The sequence below is a fragment of the Giraffa tippelskirchi genome, chromosome 13, assembly GCF_054371585.1.
Source record: "Giraffa tippelskirchi isolate mGirTip1 chromosome 13, T2T-mGirTip1v1.2.pri, whole genome shotgun sequence".
Classification (NCBI taxonomy): domain Eukaryota; kingdom Metazoa; phylum Chordata; class Mammalia; order Artiodactyla; family Giraffidae; genus Giraffa; species Giraffa tippelskirchi.
The window spans coordinates 116,846,405-116,865,860 of record NC_137287.1 but is presented as its reverse complement, the minus strand read 5'-3'; the positions used below and the strand labels follow the sequence as shown (position 1 = coordinate 116,865,860).

At 49.2% G+C, this 19,456-nt stretch overlaps 1 protein-coding gene across 12 annotated transcripts in view; it reads right to left on the bottom strand.

Moving 5' to 3' along the window:
* The window catches only part of EYA2 (EYA transcriptional coactivator and phosphatase 2), a 251,911-nt gene that overhangs the window by 5,701 nt on the left and 226,754 nt on the right, over positions 1 to 19,456 (bottom strand). For all 12 annotated transcript variants that reach the window (XM_081559420.1, XM_081559413.1, XM_081559423.1 and 9 more), the window contains 5 exons: positions 17,208 to 17,266; positions 11,241 to 11,401; positions 8,405 to 8,519; positions 7,332 to 7,453; positions 5,078 to 5,178 (listed from right to left, as the gene is read on the bottom strand). In XM_081559420.1, coding sequence (XP_081415546.1) covers positions 5,078 to 5,178; positions 7,332 to 7,453; positions 8,405 to 8,519; positions 11,241 to 11,401; positions 17,208 to 17,266 — 558 coding nt within the window. The remainder of the gene's footprint in view (positions 1 to 5,077; positions 5,179 to 7,331; positions 7,454 to 8,404; positions 8,520 to 11,240; positions 11,402 to 17,207; positions 17,267 to 19,456) is intronic.

Here is a 19,456-nt window from a genome sequence, read left to right as displayed (position 1 = left end):
TGCCTTATTTTTAAAAATTTATTTATCTTTGGCTGCGTTGGGTCTTCATTGCCACGAGGGCTTTTCTCTAGTTGAAGGGAGCGGGGGCTACTCTTCAGGTGCGGTGTTCAGACTTCTCCTTGCAGTGGCTTCTATTGCTGTCGACCACGGACTCAGCGCAAGTGGACTCAGTAGGTAAGGCTCCCGCGCTCTGAAACACGGGCTCAGTTGCTCCATGGCATGTGGGATCCTCCCAGACCAGGGATCGAACCCGTGTCTCCTGCATTGGCACGTGGATTCTTTACCACTGAGCCACCAGAGAAACCCCCTCTTCTTTGCTTTATTTTTAATTAGATTTCTTTGCTCACTCCGTCTTCCCCCTTTGTTACCTGCAAATTCGGACTCCTGTTTTCTTTCTCTGCTGGCTCCCCTGGAGAGAGACCCTCCTCTGAATTTCTGAAGATGGATTTAGGTTTCTCCCCCACCTCTCCCCAGCCCCAGGGAGTAGTAACCGCACCCACTTTGGGCTACTGAGGGCTAACTCTGCAGGGTTCCTCTGCTGGCCACCTTGGCATCTGTTCTCTGCAGGTGTGACGGATAAAAAGGCGGCTCAGAGAGGGTTGCCACTGGCTGAAGGCCACACAGCCAACCATGGCCGAGCTGGGATTTAGGGCAAAATGCACTCCCCTGGTCACCTGTTTCTGTGAGAGCCAAGTGGCTGTAGGGTGAGGTGAGGGAGGTGCCTGGGACACAGAATTGAATAGAGGCACCTGCAGGACTTCCCTGGAGGCCCAGTGGTTAAGACTCTGCGCTTCCACTGCAGGGGGCACGGGTTCAATCCCTGGTTGGAGAACTAAGATCTCAAAAAAAAAGAACTTTATCAAGAGGCATCTCTGTCAGCTCCCCCTCCTCCTGGCTCTCTAAAGGAGGGTGACCCTAGACTAGCAGTTCTCAAAGCAGCAGCCTGCCCCCTAGGAGTGACTGTGTGATTTCTGACTGTTGTCATGATTTGGGGGGCACTACATGTGGGGCAGGTGCCTGCTTCATCCCACACACCTTAGACTTGAATGATTTTCAAATGTTCTGCCAGACATTTAAGATATTATTTAAGTGCAAACCCATTGGTAATAACCTGAGTGGAGACCCTTAACTCCACTTTGTCACATAGAGTATCTTTCACATGCTTTTAGTAAACCTTTTCCAGGGCTGCAATTATCGTGTGAACTGGGGAAGTCTATATTTGGTTTATTCCGAGCCTAACCACAGGTTGCTCTGCAGTTTGGAGCAATCACATGACGGCCACAGCACCTCGATGGCTTTGTGAACGGCCGAGACTGCACACTCGTGTCCCCCTTCATTAGCTGGGCTGCATCCTCACTGACAGCACTTTGGGGTGCAAGGCTCTGTGCTTAAACGTTTACCTACCGGAGCACACGTTATTGTGAGCATAAATACGTGTGTGCCCAGTTGTGTCCAACTCTTTGCGACTCTATAGACCGTAGCCCGCCAGGCTCCTCTGTCCGTGGGATTCTCCAGGCAAGAATACTGGCGTGGGTGGCCGTGCCCTCCTCCAGGGGATCTTCCTGACCCAGGGATCGACCCCGTGTCTCTTACGTCTCCTGCATTAGCAAGTGGATTATTTACCACTGTCGCCATCTGAGGAACCCTTGAGTATAAATGACTTTCCCTTATTTCTCAAAAAAATTTTTTTTGATGTGGACCATTTTTAAACTATTGAATTTGTTACCATGTTGCTTCTGTTTTATGTTGTGGTCTTGAGACATGTGGGATCTTAGATCCCGTGGATAGAACCTGCACCCCTGCATTGGAAGGTGAAGTCTTAACCACTGGACCACCAGGGAGGTCCCGCCCTTATTTCTCTTTGCATCACTGGATGTTGATCTCCAAGACACTATATTTTCATTTTCTTTTTTAAAATTTTCCAGGGGCAGGACATTATGGTTTTAAGGGGGTTTTATTATCCATTAGTATTTCATTTCAGGATAGTCAATGATCATTTCCAAACATCTGCTACACCACCCTAAGAAACCCCCATTGACGTGAGAAGGCAAGTAAACAGCAGTGACTGCTCCGCAGACTTCCCTGTCATTCTCCAGGTGAGAACCAGAGGGCAGGTAGGGGGGTGCCCACGACCAGAGCCTAAGCAGGTTCTCAATCTAACTTTGATAGGAGCAAAGTTTATTTAGATCACTGTCATATGCTCAGGGCAGAGGTTCTTCTCAATTAGATCTGAACTTGGAAAAGGGGCTCTAGACTCCCCCTCCCACCCCAGCAGTGGGCTTCAGGCAGGCTCACTGGCACCGGCGCTTGACCTGGCACCGGTCCTGGATTCATGTGATAATTCATGAGGTTCACACTACTGTTTTGGTCAGATCCTGGTGTATCACCCCTATCAGTGAGTTCACTCACTCAGTCGTGTCCGACTCTTTGCGACCCCATTGACTGCAACACGCCAGGCCTCCCTATCCATCACCAGCTCCCGGAGCTTGCTCAAACTCATGTCCATTGAGTCGGTGATGCCATCCAACCATCTCATCCTCTGTCATCCCCTTCTCCTGCCTTCAATCTTTCCCAGCATCAGGGTCTTTTCCAATGAGTCAGTTCTTTGCATCAGGTGGCCTAGGTATTGGAGCTTCAGCATCAGTCTTTCCAATGAATATTCAGGACTGATTTCCTTTAGGATGGACTGGTTGGATCTCCTTACAGTCCAAGGGACTCTCACGAGTCTTCTCCAGCACCACAGTTCAAAAGCATCCATTCTTCAGCGCTCAGCTTTTTTCATGGTCACCCCTTATAGCTATTATTAATATTTTCTCCTCTAAATCAAATGTAAGCCATGCCGTGTGGCATGTGGATCTCACTTCCCTAACCAGGGATCAGACCTGTGACCCCTGCATTGGGAGTGTGGAGTCTTAACCACTGGAGCACCAGTGGTAAGGACAGCCAGGTAAAGAAGTCCCTCTAAATCATTTTTAAAGTTAAAGAAATCTGCTTTAAAAAGAAGTGCTCAGAGTAAAAGCTGAAGTCCCTCCAAAGGCCCCAGGCACCTCCATGACCACACCTCCCTGACCGACCCTGTCCTTTGCTTGGTGCATCCCTGAGGCCATGCTGGCTCTCTGCAGGAAGCTCCAGCCTTCGGACCTTTGAACTCCTTGGTTCCTCTCCCAAAATTCCCTCCCTCTGATGCTCACTTCATCAGAGGGAAAAGTTACTTTTGAACTGTGGTGTTGGAAAAGACTCTTGAGAGTCCCTTGGACTGCAAGGAGATCCAACCAGTCCATCCTAAAGGAAGTCAGTCCTGAATATTCATTGGAAGGACTGATATTTGAAGCTGAAACGCCAATACTTGGGCCACCTGATACAAAGAGCTGACTCATTGGAAAAGACCTTGATGCTGGGAAAGATTGAAGGCAGGAGGAGAAGGGGACGACAGAAGATGAGATGGTTGGATGGTGTCACTGACTCAATGGACATGCTGCTGCTGCTAAGTCACTTCAGTTGTGTCCGACTCTGTGCGACCCCATAGACGGCAGCCCACCAGGCTCCCCGTCCCTGGGATTCTCCAGGCAAGAACACTGGAGTGGGTTGCCATTTCCTTCTCCAATGCATGAAAGTGAAAACTGAAAGTGAAGTCGCTCAGTCGTGTCCGACTCTTAGCGACCCCATGGACTGCATGCAGCCTACCAGGCTCCTCCGTCCATGGGATTTTCCAGGCAAGAGTACTGGAGTGGGGTGCCACTGCCTTCGGGTTTGAGTAAACTCCGGGAACTGATGATGGACAGGGAGGCCTGGCGTGCTGTAGTCCATGGGGTCGCAAAGAGTCAGACATGACTAAGCGACTGAACTAACTGATGCTCACTTGGCTTGCTTCCTCTCCTCCCACCTCTGCTCGGCCGTCACCTCGCAGCCAGGCCGGCCTTGATCACCAGCTGCACTCCCAGCCTGCCCACCCCTAGCGCCTCCTCTGTTCTCCACTCTCTGCTTTATTTTTCTCCAAAGCTCTGGCACGCTTGTTACACTTAGGTGCTGACTCCTTGTTCCCAGGCTGTGAGCTGAGTGTGGGTGAGAACAGCCTGTGTTTTCTGCTCACTGCCCGGGTGCAGCGCCTGCAAGAGATGCCAGCACACAGTAGGTGCTCAGCTAATGGAGCTTACACTCCAGGTGGAGGGTCGGTAATGCAGCCATGAGTCACAAAGTTAACTCTTTCATGACAAGAGGGGATAAGGCCTTAGAGGAGGAATATGGGGAGCTGGAGGGGGGAAGTGCAGGCAGGCCTCACTGAGCTTGGAAGGTGGGAGTGGGAGCTGGGAGGAAAAGCCTCCTCTGGAGGCAGGCTGAGGCTGGAAGAGGATGAGTCCTGAAGAGCTGGCAAGGGGAGGAGCCTTCCAGGAGGCTGGAACGGTATATGCAAAGCCTTCTAAGCTTTCCCTCCTGCGAGCCCCTCTCTTAGGACCCTCCATCTTCTCGTGGGTTTCATCTGCTGAGACCCTAAACATTTTTGCATTTCCTTAGAATCTGTTTCTGAGGCAGGAAGGGGGAAACCAGGTCCCCCAAATTAAGCTCTGTGACATTAACAATCCACTTCCCAGGCCTCTGGGTGGGGGGCGGCAGGCTCTCTGGGACGCTGTTGACAGGTCCAGACCCAGGATTTTAGCAGCTGTTTCTTTTCCAAGAACAGAGCTGCAGCCACCAGAACCCCCCTGCCCGTCTCCTCATGGGCCTGAGATCACAAAAGCAGGATTTTCTTTTTCATTAGCTTAATGCTGTCTTTATTAACTGGGAAGGGTTCCTGGAACATATGATCAGTGAGTATTAAATAAAACACACACACGTGCACCAGACCCCCACCAGCCTGCCCTGACGGAGGGTCTCTGGGCTCCCGAGCAGTTGTCCCAGAAACAATGCAAGGCTACCAGGGGCAACAGCCAAAGGCATGGAGGGGGATTTGCAGAAGGAAATGACTCAGGATGCTTCTGCGATTTCTGAGTGGGAGTGGACCAGCAACCAAAGAGCCTGAAAAGGAGACAGGCTCAACAGAGGAGGGGGAAGCACCCTGAGAGCTGCGTGGAGGAAGTACCTTTTTGGCTCCCTGCTCCTCTTCCACGCCATCGCCGATCACGATGTAGACAGCTTTTCTGCCGAACCTTTGCATTATCCTCTCGAAGCAGCTCTCCTTCCCTGCATGCACGGAAGGAAAGGAAGGTGCTCGGTGAGGACCCAGGACTGAGGTGAATAATCACTGCTAATTAAGAGCTTACTTCGTGCAGCCATCTTCCTAAGGACCTGGTATGAATCGTTTCATTCTCGAGCAAACCTGGAGGCGTTCCTGTCCCCGGGCGATGGGACGACAAGACAGAGGCCCAGAGCAGTTAAGAGGCTGGTCCACGGGGACCCAGCAGAAAGGCAGAGCAGGGGTTTGAAACAAGCTCTGGTGTCTGCAGCTGTCCGGTGTAAGAGTGATGGACCCATGTTACAGATTGGACGTGAAGCCCCGAGATGTGAGGTGATCTGCCCAGGGCCCCAGGGTTAGGAAGCAGAAGTGTCGGGATTCACGTGTCCGAGGGTGGGCAGCCTGGCGATAGAGTGGCCCTCGGGTGACTTCCCTGGTTCGTTTTTCTCTTGTTCCTTGTAGGTGATCATCTTTTTGTGTCTTCCTTCGTCCCAGGTGGCCAGGCAGCAGCATCGATCCAGGCACACTGAATTCAGATTTCAGCTCATCCTGACCTTTTTTGGCAAGTTTAGGAACTACCATCGTAACGCGAAGCGTGCTAATAGTAACAGCTGTCACTCTATGCTGGTGCCCGCTGAGCGCTTCACCTACATCAGCATTTCTCAGCCTCGGTGCTCCTGACATTTTGGGCTGGCTAATTTCTTTGCCACCCTGAGTACTGAAGGACATCTAGTGGCATCTCTGGTCTAGAACTTTTGTAAAGGCTCTGCTCTAAGGAAATGCTTCCAAAGTATATACTATAAAGTGATTTTTGCTCCAGACAAAAACACAGGTAAATATGTCTCATCAAAAACATCTTAACTAGATTTTGTATTATCATACGTTTTTAGGTGATACACACACACACACACACACACACACACACACACACACAAATCAAGACACAGTGCCCCTCTACCCCTACCCCAGAAAAACCAATATTACTTGTCCTGATGACAAATGCTGCTGTTCATTTCTAGTTACTGAATTTCTTATTTGATGAAAGCTCTGATCCTAAGGTGTTTTCTCTGTTAATAAGGGAGATTAGCAAATATGAAAGAGTTGTTGAAACAGGATAACACTAAATGAGACACTCTTCTTGAAAGAGCATTAAAAAACCAACAGTCTTCTGTGTGAGTTCAAGGTTAGGTTATTTAATGTACTACCTAAAATAAAACCACCTCATGTACCATCCTGGGGTGGGAAATGTTTTCCTCTTCTTCCTCAGTAGTAGAATTTCCTGAGTTTTAGCGGGGCTTAGTTATGGTCATTTAGCTATGGACTACATTTCCCAGATTCCCTGGCAATTAGTTGTGGCCACATGACTAAGCTGGGCCAATAGGAGGTGAGTAGATGTAAACCCCACCCCCGGTGTTATTTTTAGAATACTGGACAGTATCACTCCTTCTTCTTTTCTCCCTTCCCATAAGCTGGAATGACAATATGGCACATTCTGACTTGACCATATGCATGAGAATAAAATTAGAAGGGATGATGATGGGAAAATAAAATGGGAGGAACCTGGCTTCCTGGGTATGAGAACAGAATCACTCCATCAGCCTGGATCACTCACCTCTGGTCTGTTTGACATCTGAGAGAAATTAGCTTTGGCCCTAATGTAATTAGGGTCTTCCCAAAGGTGGGACTAGTGGTAAAGAACCTGTCTGTCAATGCAGGAGACAAAAGAGATGTGGGTTCGATCCCTGCGTCAGGAAGATCCCCTGGAGGAGGGCATGGCAACCCACTCTAGTATTCTTGCCTGGAGAATCCCATGGACAAAAGAGCCTGGTCGGCTGTGGTCCACAGGGTTGCAAAGAGTCAGACACGTCTGAAGAAACTTAGCACGCACACATGCACTAATGTAATTAACCCTTGTATTTGCGGGTATGCGTTAATAGCAGCTTTGTGCCTATCTTAACTAATACACTTTGGAAAACTGCAAAACTAAGCAATTTCTCTAGAAGCAGAGGTTAATCCCAGTGGGTTATGAGGGTGGTTTGGGGAGTTTGGTCATGCCTCTGGACAAATTCTCTAACTTCCCTGGTGTCATTTTCTTTAAACCTCTCATCCCGGCAGGCAAAGTTGACCTTACTCTCCCCCGTGTAGGTCTAGGTTCCCCTACCTGTCTTGGTTGCACTGTAGATGTTCTCAATAGGAAACACAGAACCCAATCCGTACAGCAGGACTTTGGCCAGGGCAGGAATTAGTTGAGTGGTGGTGACCAGCACGTTGACACAGTTGGGCCTGAGGACAAAGAAGACTGTGGGTCAGAAACTCCGGGGTAGCACAGGGAGTTCTGTAGCTGAGCCTGGAGTCGGTGGGAATTCTGGTGAGCTTTGGAGGCTCTGGCTAAGTCATCTTCAGGTGAGGGTGGATGGAGCTCCAGGATCCTCCAGCCATTCCTCTCTTTTAAGCCTGCCTGACACATTAAAATTGAATACAAGTATAATACTTCTATTTACAAATCAAATGTTTATTGCAAGGGTCACTAAGATAGCTGCAGGGACCTACTGGAAATGTACCTGAGTGGCACAGAACTAGTGTAGGACAGCAGGGAGAGGTGAGGACCAGGGTAAACTGGAAAGCACGTGCGAATTCTGACACCTGACATCCTCAAAACCTGCAGTTATGGATTAATCTTCTCCGTCTTTAGGGCCAAGTGTGAATGAGATAAAATGCATCAGCTGGATGGATTCAGCTCATGGGCTGCCATTTTATAACCATTCATATGTTGGGTCACAAGAATTATGATGTTGGTACAGAGTAATTTGTTCTCTGCCTTGGGTGATTTTTTTTTTTTTTTTTAGAGCAAGAGGCAATTTATTAGGAGGCCTAATAAATTGGAAACTAGACTCCCCTGACCTTACTAAGGGCCCACCAGGTGAACTGTGGCATCCTATAAAACGGTTTTCACAAGGCCTTGCTGTGGCTGCAGGGTGTTGTGGGGAAGGGTGAACGGGACAAGACAGACCTACAGACAAAGGTCTCTAGCTCTATTGGGCCCTGCTTGCGTCTCTGCAGCTACCTGCTCACCTATGGGACAAGGTGGCCACGGTGCCTGGTCCATCCCAGCTTTATCAAATGTCTGGAAAGTGTGCAAGGGAGAATTTGTCCCAGTGTGGAAGTGGAGAGGCCACCAGCCTTGAATGAGAGAAAGTTCAGTGGCACACAAAAAAAATGGGGGCTCCCACCTACCGGGAATTGATGAGGTTTAGTGCCTTCAGAGAGTGGGTCAGCCAGAGGTCGGTCAGAGCTTCCAGCTCGGCTCTGAGCTGTAGCCAGGTCTCTCTTTTGGGAGCTCCTATCAAGCCTGTGGACAAAGCAAAAAAAGATAATAGTTATCATTTCAGAGGTCTGGGGGCAGTAGGGTGACGGAAAGGGAGTCTAGTTACTGTACTTTGAGGTTTCAAGTCAGGCGACACCCAAGGTCAACTTCAATCCAGTGACCTTAATTTTGAGATTGACTGATAGGCTCAATGGATGGATTGATCATTCACTACCTCCCAGATGCTGACTTATTAAGCCTTTTCTCCTTGCATTCTGTATCTTACTCTTTTCCAGACACACTTACGGAAACCCTTAGAACTGCCATCTACGGTAACCCCGGGCTGGAGGCCGCGGCCCTCACCAGGCTAGTTCTGAGATGCAGAAATAGCTGGGGCGGGGCAGCAGGAAGGGGGCTGCCCACCGGTGTTCTGCCAGCCGCCAGCTCCTTGCCTGTTGCTACATCAGATAATTTCCCCTGAGCTGATGGGAAAGCAGAACAGCCCGACAGAAGCCCGGGGCATTTCCTGGGGCTTAACTTGGAGAAGGAAATGTCAACCCACTCCAGCACTCTTGCCTGGAGAATCCCATGGACGGCGGAGCCTGGTGGGCTGCTGTCTATGGGGTCACACAGAGTCGGACACGACTGAAGCGACTTAGCAGCAGCAGCAGCAGCAACAACTTGGATGAGGACCCGAGGGCCTCTGTTGGCTGATTTGGTCTGTCGCCCAAGCACACCCGATTCCCTCCATCTGTGTGCAGAGATGGGTGAGCAGGCAGGGCCGACCCCGAAGCTGACAGGCTTGGACGTGAGAAGCCATGGAGTGTGGGCAGAGGTGGAGAAGTCACCGGCCTGGGACTGCATTGTGGCTCTGTCACCTGGGCTGTGGGACACTGGGTGCCTTACTCAACCTCTCTGACCGCAGTTTCCACCTTCGTACAACGTGCGTGATAAAAACTGTTACCTGGCCTCCCTGGTGGCTCCGTGGTGAAGAATCCGTTTACCAGTGTGGGAGACACGGGTTCGATCCCTGATCTGGGAAGCTCCCACATGCCACCAGGCAACCAAGCCCGTGCCCGGCAACTACTGAGCCTGTCCTAGAGCCTGGGAGCAACTACTGAGCCCACAGGCCCTAGAGCCGGTGCTCTGCAACCAGAAGCCCTCGCGTCACAGCTGGAGAGTTGCCCCCTGCTCTCTGCAACTAGAGAAAAAGTCCATCCATGCAGCAACAAACACCCAGCACAGCCCAAAATAAATAGAAAAATTATTTAAAAGAAAGCTGTTACATCACAGAGATGTTGTGAAGAGCAAAACAACTAGACAAAAAGCCTTCATAACAGAGCCTAGCATGGAGGAAATGCTCAATAAACATTTGCTGTTGCCGGGACTGCAGCCTCAGACAAGACAGAAAATCTGTCCTGAAGAACTGATGGTCTATCCGCAGGAAGCAGACAGCAGAGAAGACTCACAAGCGAAACTGAAAGGAACTAGTGATAAATGCTACTGTTCACTGAGTGCCTGCTGTGTTCCAGGCACAGAGTCCTGCCGTTTGTATGCATTAAACAAACCTTCCAGTCACTAGGGAAGCAGCATTATTTTTATCCCCATTTCACAGACTTGGAAACTAAGGCTCAGGGAGTAAGAAAGTGGCAGCGTTGGGACTAGAAGTGGGTTCTGTCCAGTCGGAGACCCTAAGTGGTTCTTCCTGGGACTCTACTCTTTCTGGGGATGGGGTCAAGGTGTAGATGGCAGATTCTATTATCCACCTACTCAAATCTAATTCCCTTTACCGGCCAGTAGCTGGTTAGAGACATCATGATAATCAAAAACATCCCCATGTGCCTCCTGGGGGAGAAGCAGCCTCACCTGTTAAGTCAAAGGCCTAGAGAATTCCAGAAATAGTGATCAAGGGCCTGGTCACTGGTGAACCCACCCTGCCTCCAGCCCCTTCCAGGTTTCTTGTTCAGTGTGATAAACCAATGCTCTCCTGCCACTGAAGCTTTCACGACTTGGCTGCACGGTAGAATTGCCCAGGGAACTCAGTAAATCCCGGAGCCAAGCGGCAGCCAGGCCAAGAAAATCAGAAGGGGAAATTCCTCAGGGAGATCCAATATGAGCCAAGCTTGCAAACCAGTGTTTTCACAAATCACCTGGGAATCTTGTTAAAGACACAGGTCTGACTCCGTTGCCTTGGGAGGGGCTTGGGAGTTGACATTTCTAACAAGCTCCCAGGTGATGCTCATGTGGCTGCTCCAGGGACCACAATCTGAGTAGTGAGGGCTGAAGCCTGTGGTCCTCAGACTTTAAGCAAGCATCAGAATCACCTGGAGGGCCAGTTAAGATGCAGAGGGCTAGGCCCACCCCAGAGCTGCAGATCTGACCAGTTTGAGGTGGGGACCAGAGAATCTGCATTTCCAACGAGCCTCCGGGTGACCCTGAGCCTGCTGTTCCTAGGACCAGAGGTGGAAAACATCAGCGGGGCCGGAGGCGTGATCACGTGTGGGCAGGACACGTCATCTCTTCCTCAGCTCCCCCAGGCCCAAAGTGGGGATGACGAGATCCTAGCGCCCTCTCCCAAAAGGCGTCCTGAGGGCCACCCCGGGTGAGCTAGGGTTTGTAAGCCTCTTGGAGCCTGGTGTCGAGCGGGTGGGGTGTGAGTGACAGCATCCATGCTTGATGAATTCCCCTTGGTCCGAGGGTGCACCTGGAGCCCAGGCAGGCAGACCCTCGGCGCGCCATGGACGGCCCTCTCCCCGGCCCGCTCACCGCCGACATTGTTCTTGTAGGTGTTGTACATCTCCTTCACCCGCCGGTAGCGGAAGGCCAGCTTCCTCATCCAGTCCACGCCGCCGTGCACGCCGGAGCCCAGGCACAGGTTGGCTCCTGGGGCTGAACTGTGGAAGCCATCGGCGGAGAAGTTGTAGGTGCTGGGGAGACGGAGGAGGGAGAAGGCACAGTGTTACTGTGGGGAGGTGGGAGCTTTTCACCAGGAGACCCGTGGATGGGCTTATGTTTCACTATGTCCCCAAACATGCAAGGATGCTCTGAGTATCTGTGTTCTGGGAGAAGCAGGACCAGAGCTTTCATTAACTTCCCAAACAATGGTGGCACCCTGTGCTTGTGCCCAGGCGGCATCCCTTCTCTTTCCTTCTGGTGTCAAAGAACATCTCTGTGTTTTTTTTTTGAGGGGCAGTCATTCTGTTTCCTGCATGCAGCGGCCAAGCCAAGGAAAGCCTCTCTCTCTCCCACTTTGGAATCTGAAGCTGGAAAGGCAATTCCAAAAAGTGGTTGGCCTCGGTTCATCCCGAGAGAAGGGTCCAGAAGAAAATACCAGTGAGCTCTTGATACTTTGATCCCCAAATCTGCCCTGCCTATCACGCCTTGAAAGGCCTGGCGGCTAACCCTTGCTTCCTATGCTGTGAGCATCTCTGTATCTTTCTGTAGGCATTCCCAATGTTAATTTTATCTTTTAAACTAGGCAGAGTCAGACTTCTCTGGTGGTCCAGTGGTTGGGAATCCACTTGCCAATGCGGGGCCACTGGTTCAATCCCTGGTCCCAGAAGATCCCACGTGCTCTAGAGCGGCTAAGCCCCCAGGCCACAACTCCTGAGCCCGCGGTCTAGAGCCTGTGCTCCGCAACAAGAGAAGCCACCTCAGTGAGGAGCCTGTGCTCTGCAAGGAGGAGGAGCCCCTGCTTGCCCAGCTGGAGAAAGCCTGTGCACAACGCTGAAGCCAAAAAGAGAAAAACTCAGGCAGAGTCGGTTGCTGGTACTTTGCAGACAGAACTCTCCATCAGCAAGAAGCATGCCCTGGGGACACGTCAGAGCGTCACAGGAAGTTAATGACAGGAGTGGCAGCTGGGGACCAGAAGGGGGAATTGTGGGCGCTCCGTCACCTACAGCACCTCGAGGCTGAGAAGGAAAACCCCAGCTCTCATGGACACCGTTTTCTTTCCCTCCACCGGAAGCCGGGTACAGGTCTGCAAAATCACGGGACATCACAAGGCAATGCGTGGACCAAAAACTTCCAAAGTGAAGGTCTCTTCAGAGAGAAAAAGCCTGGGTGGGGGGTAGGGAGCAGTTCAGTGTGGTACCAGGGCCTCTCAATGGGGGCGTTTGGCTGACGTTTTCCTCTTCCTATTATTTTGTTGTTTCTGGATTTTCTGTGATGGGTTTAAGAGTTTAAGGAATGAAACAACACTTGGGAATTGTACCTTAGGTATCCCCAGTTCAACACCAGTGCTGCGACAGAGAAAAGGGAATTTGGAAATGGGAAGCTCTGGGTCATTCTCTCCTTTGCTTGGGGCTCAGCCTGAATATCAAACTGGTGACAACAAAACCCCTGCAGGATCCACAGAGATGCCTTGCGTGATGCCTCAAATTCGAAAGCAAATTTCACCACTGGGGCAGGCGGCCCAGGAGGACACTGGCCGGGGTGACTTAATCTGAAAGGGCTCAGCTGCAGACGCTGGGGTTCTCTCCAGAGGAGGCTGGATGGACAATCCCAGAGATACCAACGGGCTGACAGAAGCTGTTCTTCAGACAAATTCTTGCCCATATGTCCATAAACACACACACACACATTCACCTAGGTCATTTTTCACAGACATTTGTGAGTGTGTACAGGATTGGAAGCAAGGAAGTCATAATATGAGCAAGTGGTGAGTTGGAGATGGTAGGAATAGGGGTGATCACAGTCTCTGCTCTGCTCTTTACTGAATTACTCAGATTTAAAAAGATGAGGAATTCCCTGGTGGTCCAGTGGTTAGGGTTCCGTGCTTTCACTGCTGAGGGTGCAGGTTCAATCCCTGGTCGGGGAACTAAGATCTCGTAAGCTGTGTAGCATGACCAAAAAAAAAAAGAATAAATAAAATAAAAATACAGATTGTGTGTAATTAACTTGTTTGACCACTAGCTTGATATCATGGTATTTAACATCGTAACTTCTGAGATCTTGAGAAGATTACTAAAAAATGTTTTCTGCACGGAGACAAGATGTGGCTGTTCTAACAACTTGCTTGCATGACGCTGGTCCCAGAGCTGACACCTGTGTCTCCCAGAGGCTCCGGGTTAACCTGCCCACCGCTGCTCTGTGTAGCACAGACTCTCCTCCCCACCGTCCCTGAACCACATGGGAGCCTCCCCAGCGGGTCTGGTGCAGTGGATGCTGGCCCGGGAAGTCTTGCACATGCTGGGACCATCTCCCCTGAGGACTGGAAAGTGAAATTATGGAATCCTTTCTCTTTCTCACGAAAGATGCCAGTGGGTTACGCAGAGGTGTTGGTGTCGCTTTTTTCTCAGCCCCTCCCTTGGGTGGCGGTGATCAGGGGCTAAAGAAAAATAAAATACCCCCAACTAGTGAAAGGGAGCGGATAACATCTAATCAAACGGACAGAGAGCCTTTTAGTAAGGGTTACTCACTGTGCTGGGCACTTTTCGAGCACATTCTTGACCTGCTGAGAAAGGGGCTATGTGACTTTATCCCATCAAGGCTCCTCTTTTCTAGAACCGACACTTTTTCTTTTTCCACCTGAGAATTTTGCTTTATTGGGTGTTTGGATAAATACAGGGTTACTTCTTATCTGAGTGACCAACACTATGACTAATGTTAAATGGAAATCATTACATAGCTTGTTGTATATAAGGTCTCTTACTCTGGATTTTTTTTTTTTCATTTTTTACTCATTAGTTTTATCAAGTAAAGGAAATTTTATGAGTGTTTTTCAATTGACACAGTAAGGGAAAATATTTTGGATATTTCACAATATTTTATAAAAAATATTAAGACACTTTTTCCTGAAATTTAAGTTTCACATTTTGGAGTAGTATTTAAAACCACTGATATGAACAGCCTGATGAGTGATATTCAACTATAGTTTTTTGGCATATGTTGGGAAAATACATATTTTTTATGAAAGTCAGTGGATTTTTATAAATTATAATACAATGACCATGTCCCTAGGAAGACAAATTATAAGAGGGAATGTTCATAAGGTTTGAAATACAAATGTTGCTACTAAGGAGAATCATATGGCCCAAGAACCCATGTTTTAAATTTCCATGTGCTCCTTCCTCTCTACTGTCAAGGTTCTCATCTTGCTAGAGAATTTTGTTTTTTCATGTCATTTCTATCAACTTCTTTTCCATTTTCTTTTTAAAGAGTCTGTGGAAGAACAGCTTCAGAGCACTTCCCATCCAGTGGTCTGAGCAGCGCAGTCTCCAATGAGGAGCCACTGGGCAGGCACATAGGGCGTCTGTGTGACTTTAGACCGGTCTGTGACCTTGGTTGAGTGGCAGTGAACTTGGGTGCTGGAGCATCCATTCACCCTAACATTCCTCCTTTTCAAAAGTGGCTTATTCTTCTTTTTCAAACTCTTCTGGATCCCTGGAGAAGCAGAGATCAGGCACGACCTCCTGGGTACTCATGGGAGATGGTACCACGCACATGCAGGACTTCTTGAACCAGTATCCACCGCATCAGACCCGCTGGGGAAGCTCCCTTGGTATTGCAGGTACGGCTCACAGGAGGGTCTGTGCTACACAGAGCAGTGGTGGGCGGGTTAACCCAAGAGCCTCCGGGAGGGGCAGGTGTCAGCTCTGGGATCGGTAGCCACCAGTAGCTCCTCCCTGGGTAGTGCAGAAAGGCTAAAGGATTTATTCTTGAAAAACACTGACTCGAAGCTCAGGGGACACGCTGGGGAGATGGCTGGATGTTCTGCCAAGAGGTAGAGGGCAGGGCAGGGTGTCCATGAATCCTGCCTCCTCCACTTATCAGCTGTGTCAGGTTGGGCAGGTTACTTAACCTCTCTGTACCTCCCATTCCCCAGTGTAAAATGAGGATGGTAAGAGCCACTTTTTCCTAACTGCTGTCAAGGTGCAATGAGGTAAGCCGCATGAAGCATCTGGAACAGGGCATGGTCCAAGATAAGGGCTGTGCCACTGTTGGTTTTTAGTGTTTTTTTGTTTAATTAATTATTTTCTGGCTACGTATGTGGCACATAGGATCTTAGTTCCCCGACCAGGGATCAAACCTGTGACCCCTGCCTTGAAAGCACACAGTCTTAACCATTGGTCCACCGTTTTTACTACTAACTGAGAAAAAAAAAGGGGGCGCATTTGATGCCTAGCACACAGTAGGTCCTTAACAGATATTTCCTGAATGAAAACATGGGGAATTTGGCTTCTAGGGGCAAAAAACACCCTTGGATTGTGGATTCTTGAAGTGAGGTACCAACAGCTCCACTTGAGTCAGGGTTCAGAGGGACACTGCTTTTGATTCCAAGCCAGCCGCTACAGCAGAGAGGATAAAAACGGAACACTGGTTGCTCATTGCTTTGAAAGGGAGAGTGGTTCCCAGGGATGACTTCATGGAAAGGATACAATTAGCCTTGATCTGGGATTTATTTACTCCATAAATTGAGCAGTCCTGCGGGCACTGGAGCCTGGTCCTGGCCAGGCCTGACTGCAGAGGATTTTCTGAATGGCTAATTGAAGTGAAGCAGGTGATGCCCACCGATCACTTCTAACTGTGCTGGGCTTTGGAAAGACTTGCAGGGCTCAGTAACAGAAACTTTGATTTCTTTTTTTGGAGTAAGTTGGAAGACACACCTCAGAAGCCAATGCTAAGCGAAATTACCATGAACGGCCCACAAGCAAAACATCGTTTTGGTCTCATAATACTTTTGATGGGCCGAGAGGTGCTGAATTGTGATCATTTTGATAAGCACAGATTAACGAGGGTTCTGTTTTTATAATGGGCAGGCTTGGAACATTCCTCAGCCACATTCTTCAGAAAGCTGTCTCATTTCGAGCAGTTGGGGACCTTATTTCTGGAATTCATGTCCAGGAGTAATTTTCCTAGAAAACCAACATACCATTTATTCATTCAAGAAATATTTTTGAGTATTGACTGTGTCGATCTTATATCAAATAATATATATATATGTTAATGAGTGCAGTCAATCCTTGGAAAAAGGTGCACTAAACTCTTAATGGTAGTGATTCTGGGAGACAAGATTAGAAATGGTGTATGACAGCTTTTACAATATGCATGCATTATTTTATTCTGTTTTTATAATATTTTAATGCTCTATTTTTTACTGTGCACATGCAGCTTGCGGGATCTTAGCTCCCTGAGCAGAGACTGAACCTGTTCCCCCATGCATTACTTTAATAAGCAGGGAAAAAAGAGACCCACAAAGAGATAAGCAGAAGCAGAGTTACAGGGAATTTGTGGAAAGCTCAACCTCAGTGATTTGAGATGATGCAGAAGAAGCTGCAGGGTCAGGGGCACGGTTGTGCTTTTTGAGTTCTGCTGCTGCTGCTGCTAAGTCACTTCAGTCGTGTCCGACTCTGTGCGACCCCATAGACTGCAGTCCAACAGGCTCTCCTGTCCCTGGGATTCTCCAGGCAAGAACACTGGAGTGGGTTGCCATTTCCTTCTCCAATGCATGAAAGTGAAAAGTGAAAGTGAAGTCACTCAGTCGTGTCCGACTCTTCGCGACCCCATGGACTGCAGCCCACCAGGCTCCTCCATCCATGGGATCTTCCAGGCAAGAGTACTGGAGTGCATCGCCATTGCCTTCTCCGTTTTTGAGGTCAGAGAAACACAAATCCCAGTTATGGTGGAGGCAGGCACACCCTTCCCTGGTAACCAGCCTCCTCTCTGCGTCCCAGTGATAGGCAGGCTTGATTTGCAATCAGAAGGGGCATTTTTGACTCCCCGAATTCCTACCTTAAATCTTGCCCGTTGTCATCAGATGAGACATCGTCCACATGGATCTGGTCACAGTCCTATGGAGAATTTGGCAAGAAGAGAAAAAGGGAGATAGTGATTGGTGAAGCTGATGCAGCCTTAAGAGAGCTGATTTCATAATCTGGAGGGTGAAGGAGCGCTGGGCTGGGAGTCGGAGTCTTGAACTCTAGTCCGGACTTTGCTACTCAAGGTTGGGTGACCTTGGGTAAGTCTCATCCTCTTCTGCCTTTGGTTTCCTTATGAAGGAGCTGGTTGGCTATAAGGGGTGGTGATAACTGTATAATTTATCACACACACCCTGACAGTTTTGCAGTGTAAAGGGGGCTGCTATTAGTGATACACTGGGAGGACAGGCACAAAATAGAACCAATCCAATCTCCCTCTGTCCCTAGGTACACTAGGACCTATGGTCACCATGGCCATACAGTGGAAGCCTTTGCTTTGTTCAAGGTGTCTCCTCTGTGTGGAGGGCTCTCTGCTTTCATCTGCTTAGTGAACCTTGTATTCTTCAAGCATTAGCTTCAGGAGATGCCCCCTGCCCAAGTTCCCCTCTGTGTCCCACCATCTGTGGCGACCATTTATTGAGCACTTACTATGTGTCAGGCATATAGTTTGGGCTTCCCTGGTGGCTCAGAGGGTAAAGTGTCTGTCTGTCTGCAATGCAGGAGACCTGAGTTTGATCCCTGGGTGGGAAAGATCCCCTGGAGAAGGAAATGACAGCCCATTCCAGTACTCTTGCCTGGAAAATTCCACGGACTGAGAAGCCTGGTAGGCTACAAGTCCATGGGATTGCAAAAAGTCGCACATGACTGAGCAACTTCACTTCTACTATGTGCCAGGTTACCCTTTCAAGCGCTGGCCATTCAATGGATTCCAATAACAAGCTGCTGGCCACTGCTCATACATATCTCAGTTCTCTTTGCAGAAATACCTTAACACATTGCAGTTACGCCAGAGAGGAGGGAATGACATTGGTGGGCATGTGACCCAGGTTCAGCCAATCAGAGAGACCCAGGTTCCTCTGGCCACAGTGATTGCTTCAGAGATGAGGGTGTGGTCTCAGATGGACCAATGAGAACCAGCCCTGGGACTTTTGAGAAAGAGGAGCTCTCCTTTCCCTGGGGCTGCTGGATGGTGGGGTTAAGCCTCGGGCTGTTAGAGGAAAGCAGGTCTGGGAGGTGGAGAGAGGGATGAGGTCCGATCATATGACTCGCTCTATCCCGCTGCAACTGAGAGGAGGCCACCCTGACCACTATAGTAGGCTGAACCACAGCTCTCCAAAGATGTCTTATGTCCTAATCCCAGGAACCTTACAGGGCAAAAGGAACTCTGTAAATGTGATTAAGTTAACCATCTCGACATGGGGAGAGTATGCTGGTTGGATCCTGAATGTAATTACAAGGGTCCTTGCAAGTAAGAGGCAGAGGGGTATTATTTGATGACAGACAAGAGAACTGGAGTGAGGTGCACTGAAGGTGGAGAAAGAGGCCACAAGCCAAGAAATACAGGTAGCTGCCAGGAATCGAAAAAGGCAAAGAAACAGTTTCTCCCCTCAAAGCCTCCAGAAGAAACCAGCTCTGCTGACATCTTTGGCCCAGTGAAATTGATTTTGGACATTTGACCTCTAGAACGGTGTTGTTTTAAGCCACTAAGTGTGTGGTAATTTGTACAGCAGTCACAGGAAAGGAATACACGGACTTTTCTGTTTAAGGGAGTGGAGAGGGCTTTCCTGCAGTTGGCAACCAAAAGGCAAGAGTGATGCCAGTGCCCCCAAGGAAGCCACATGCAAATCCCACCAATCCTGTGAAGAGCTCCACCTCCATCACAAAGTACATTCAGGTGAAAGACCCATAAGGCAAAAATCACGAGTGCGCTGTGCGTGCCACCATGGTACTGATTAGAGCGCAGGCTCTGGAATCTGATCGCCTGGGTTTGGATCCTGGATCCAACCACTTCCTAGCTGTGTGACCTTGAGCAAATGACACAGCCATCCTGAACCTCAGAGGTCGGACTGGCAAATGGAGATAACAGCAGAACATGCTTGCACGGCTTATGAGAGAAGAAACGCTTGGCACACAGTAGGTGCTACATAAATGTTAGCTTTGATTATTGTGTTAAGATTTGTAAACATCCGCGTTTTGGTTTTTGCAAGACAATTTCAGGGGGTAGAGATCTCCTAGTAAAGACTATTAGAGAGAGAAGACACACATAGAACTTGGAGTTTCACC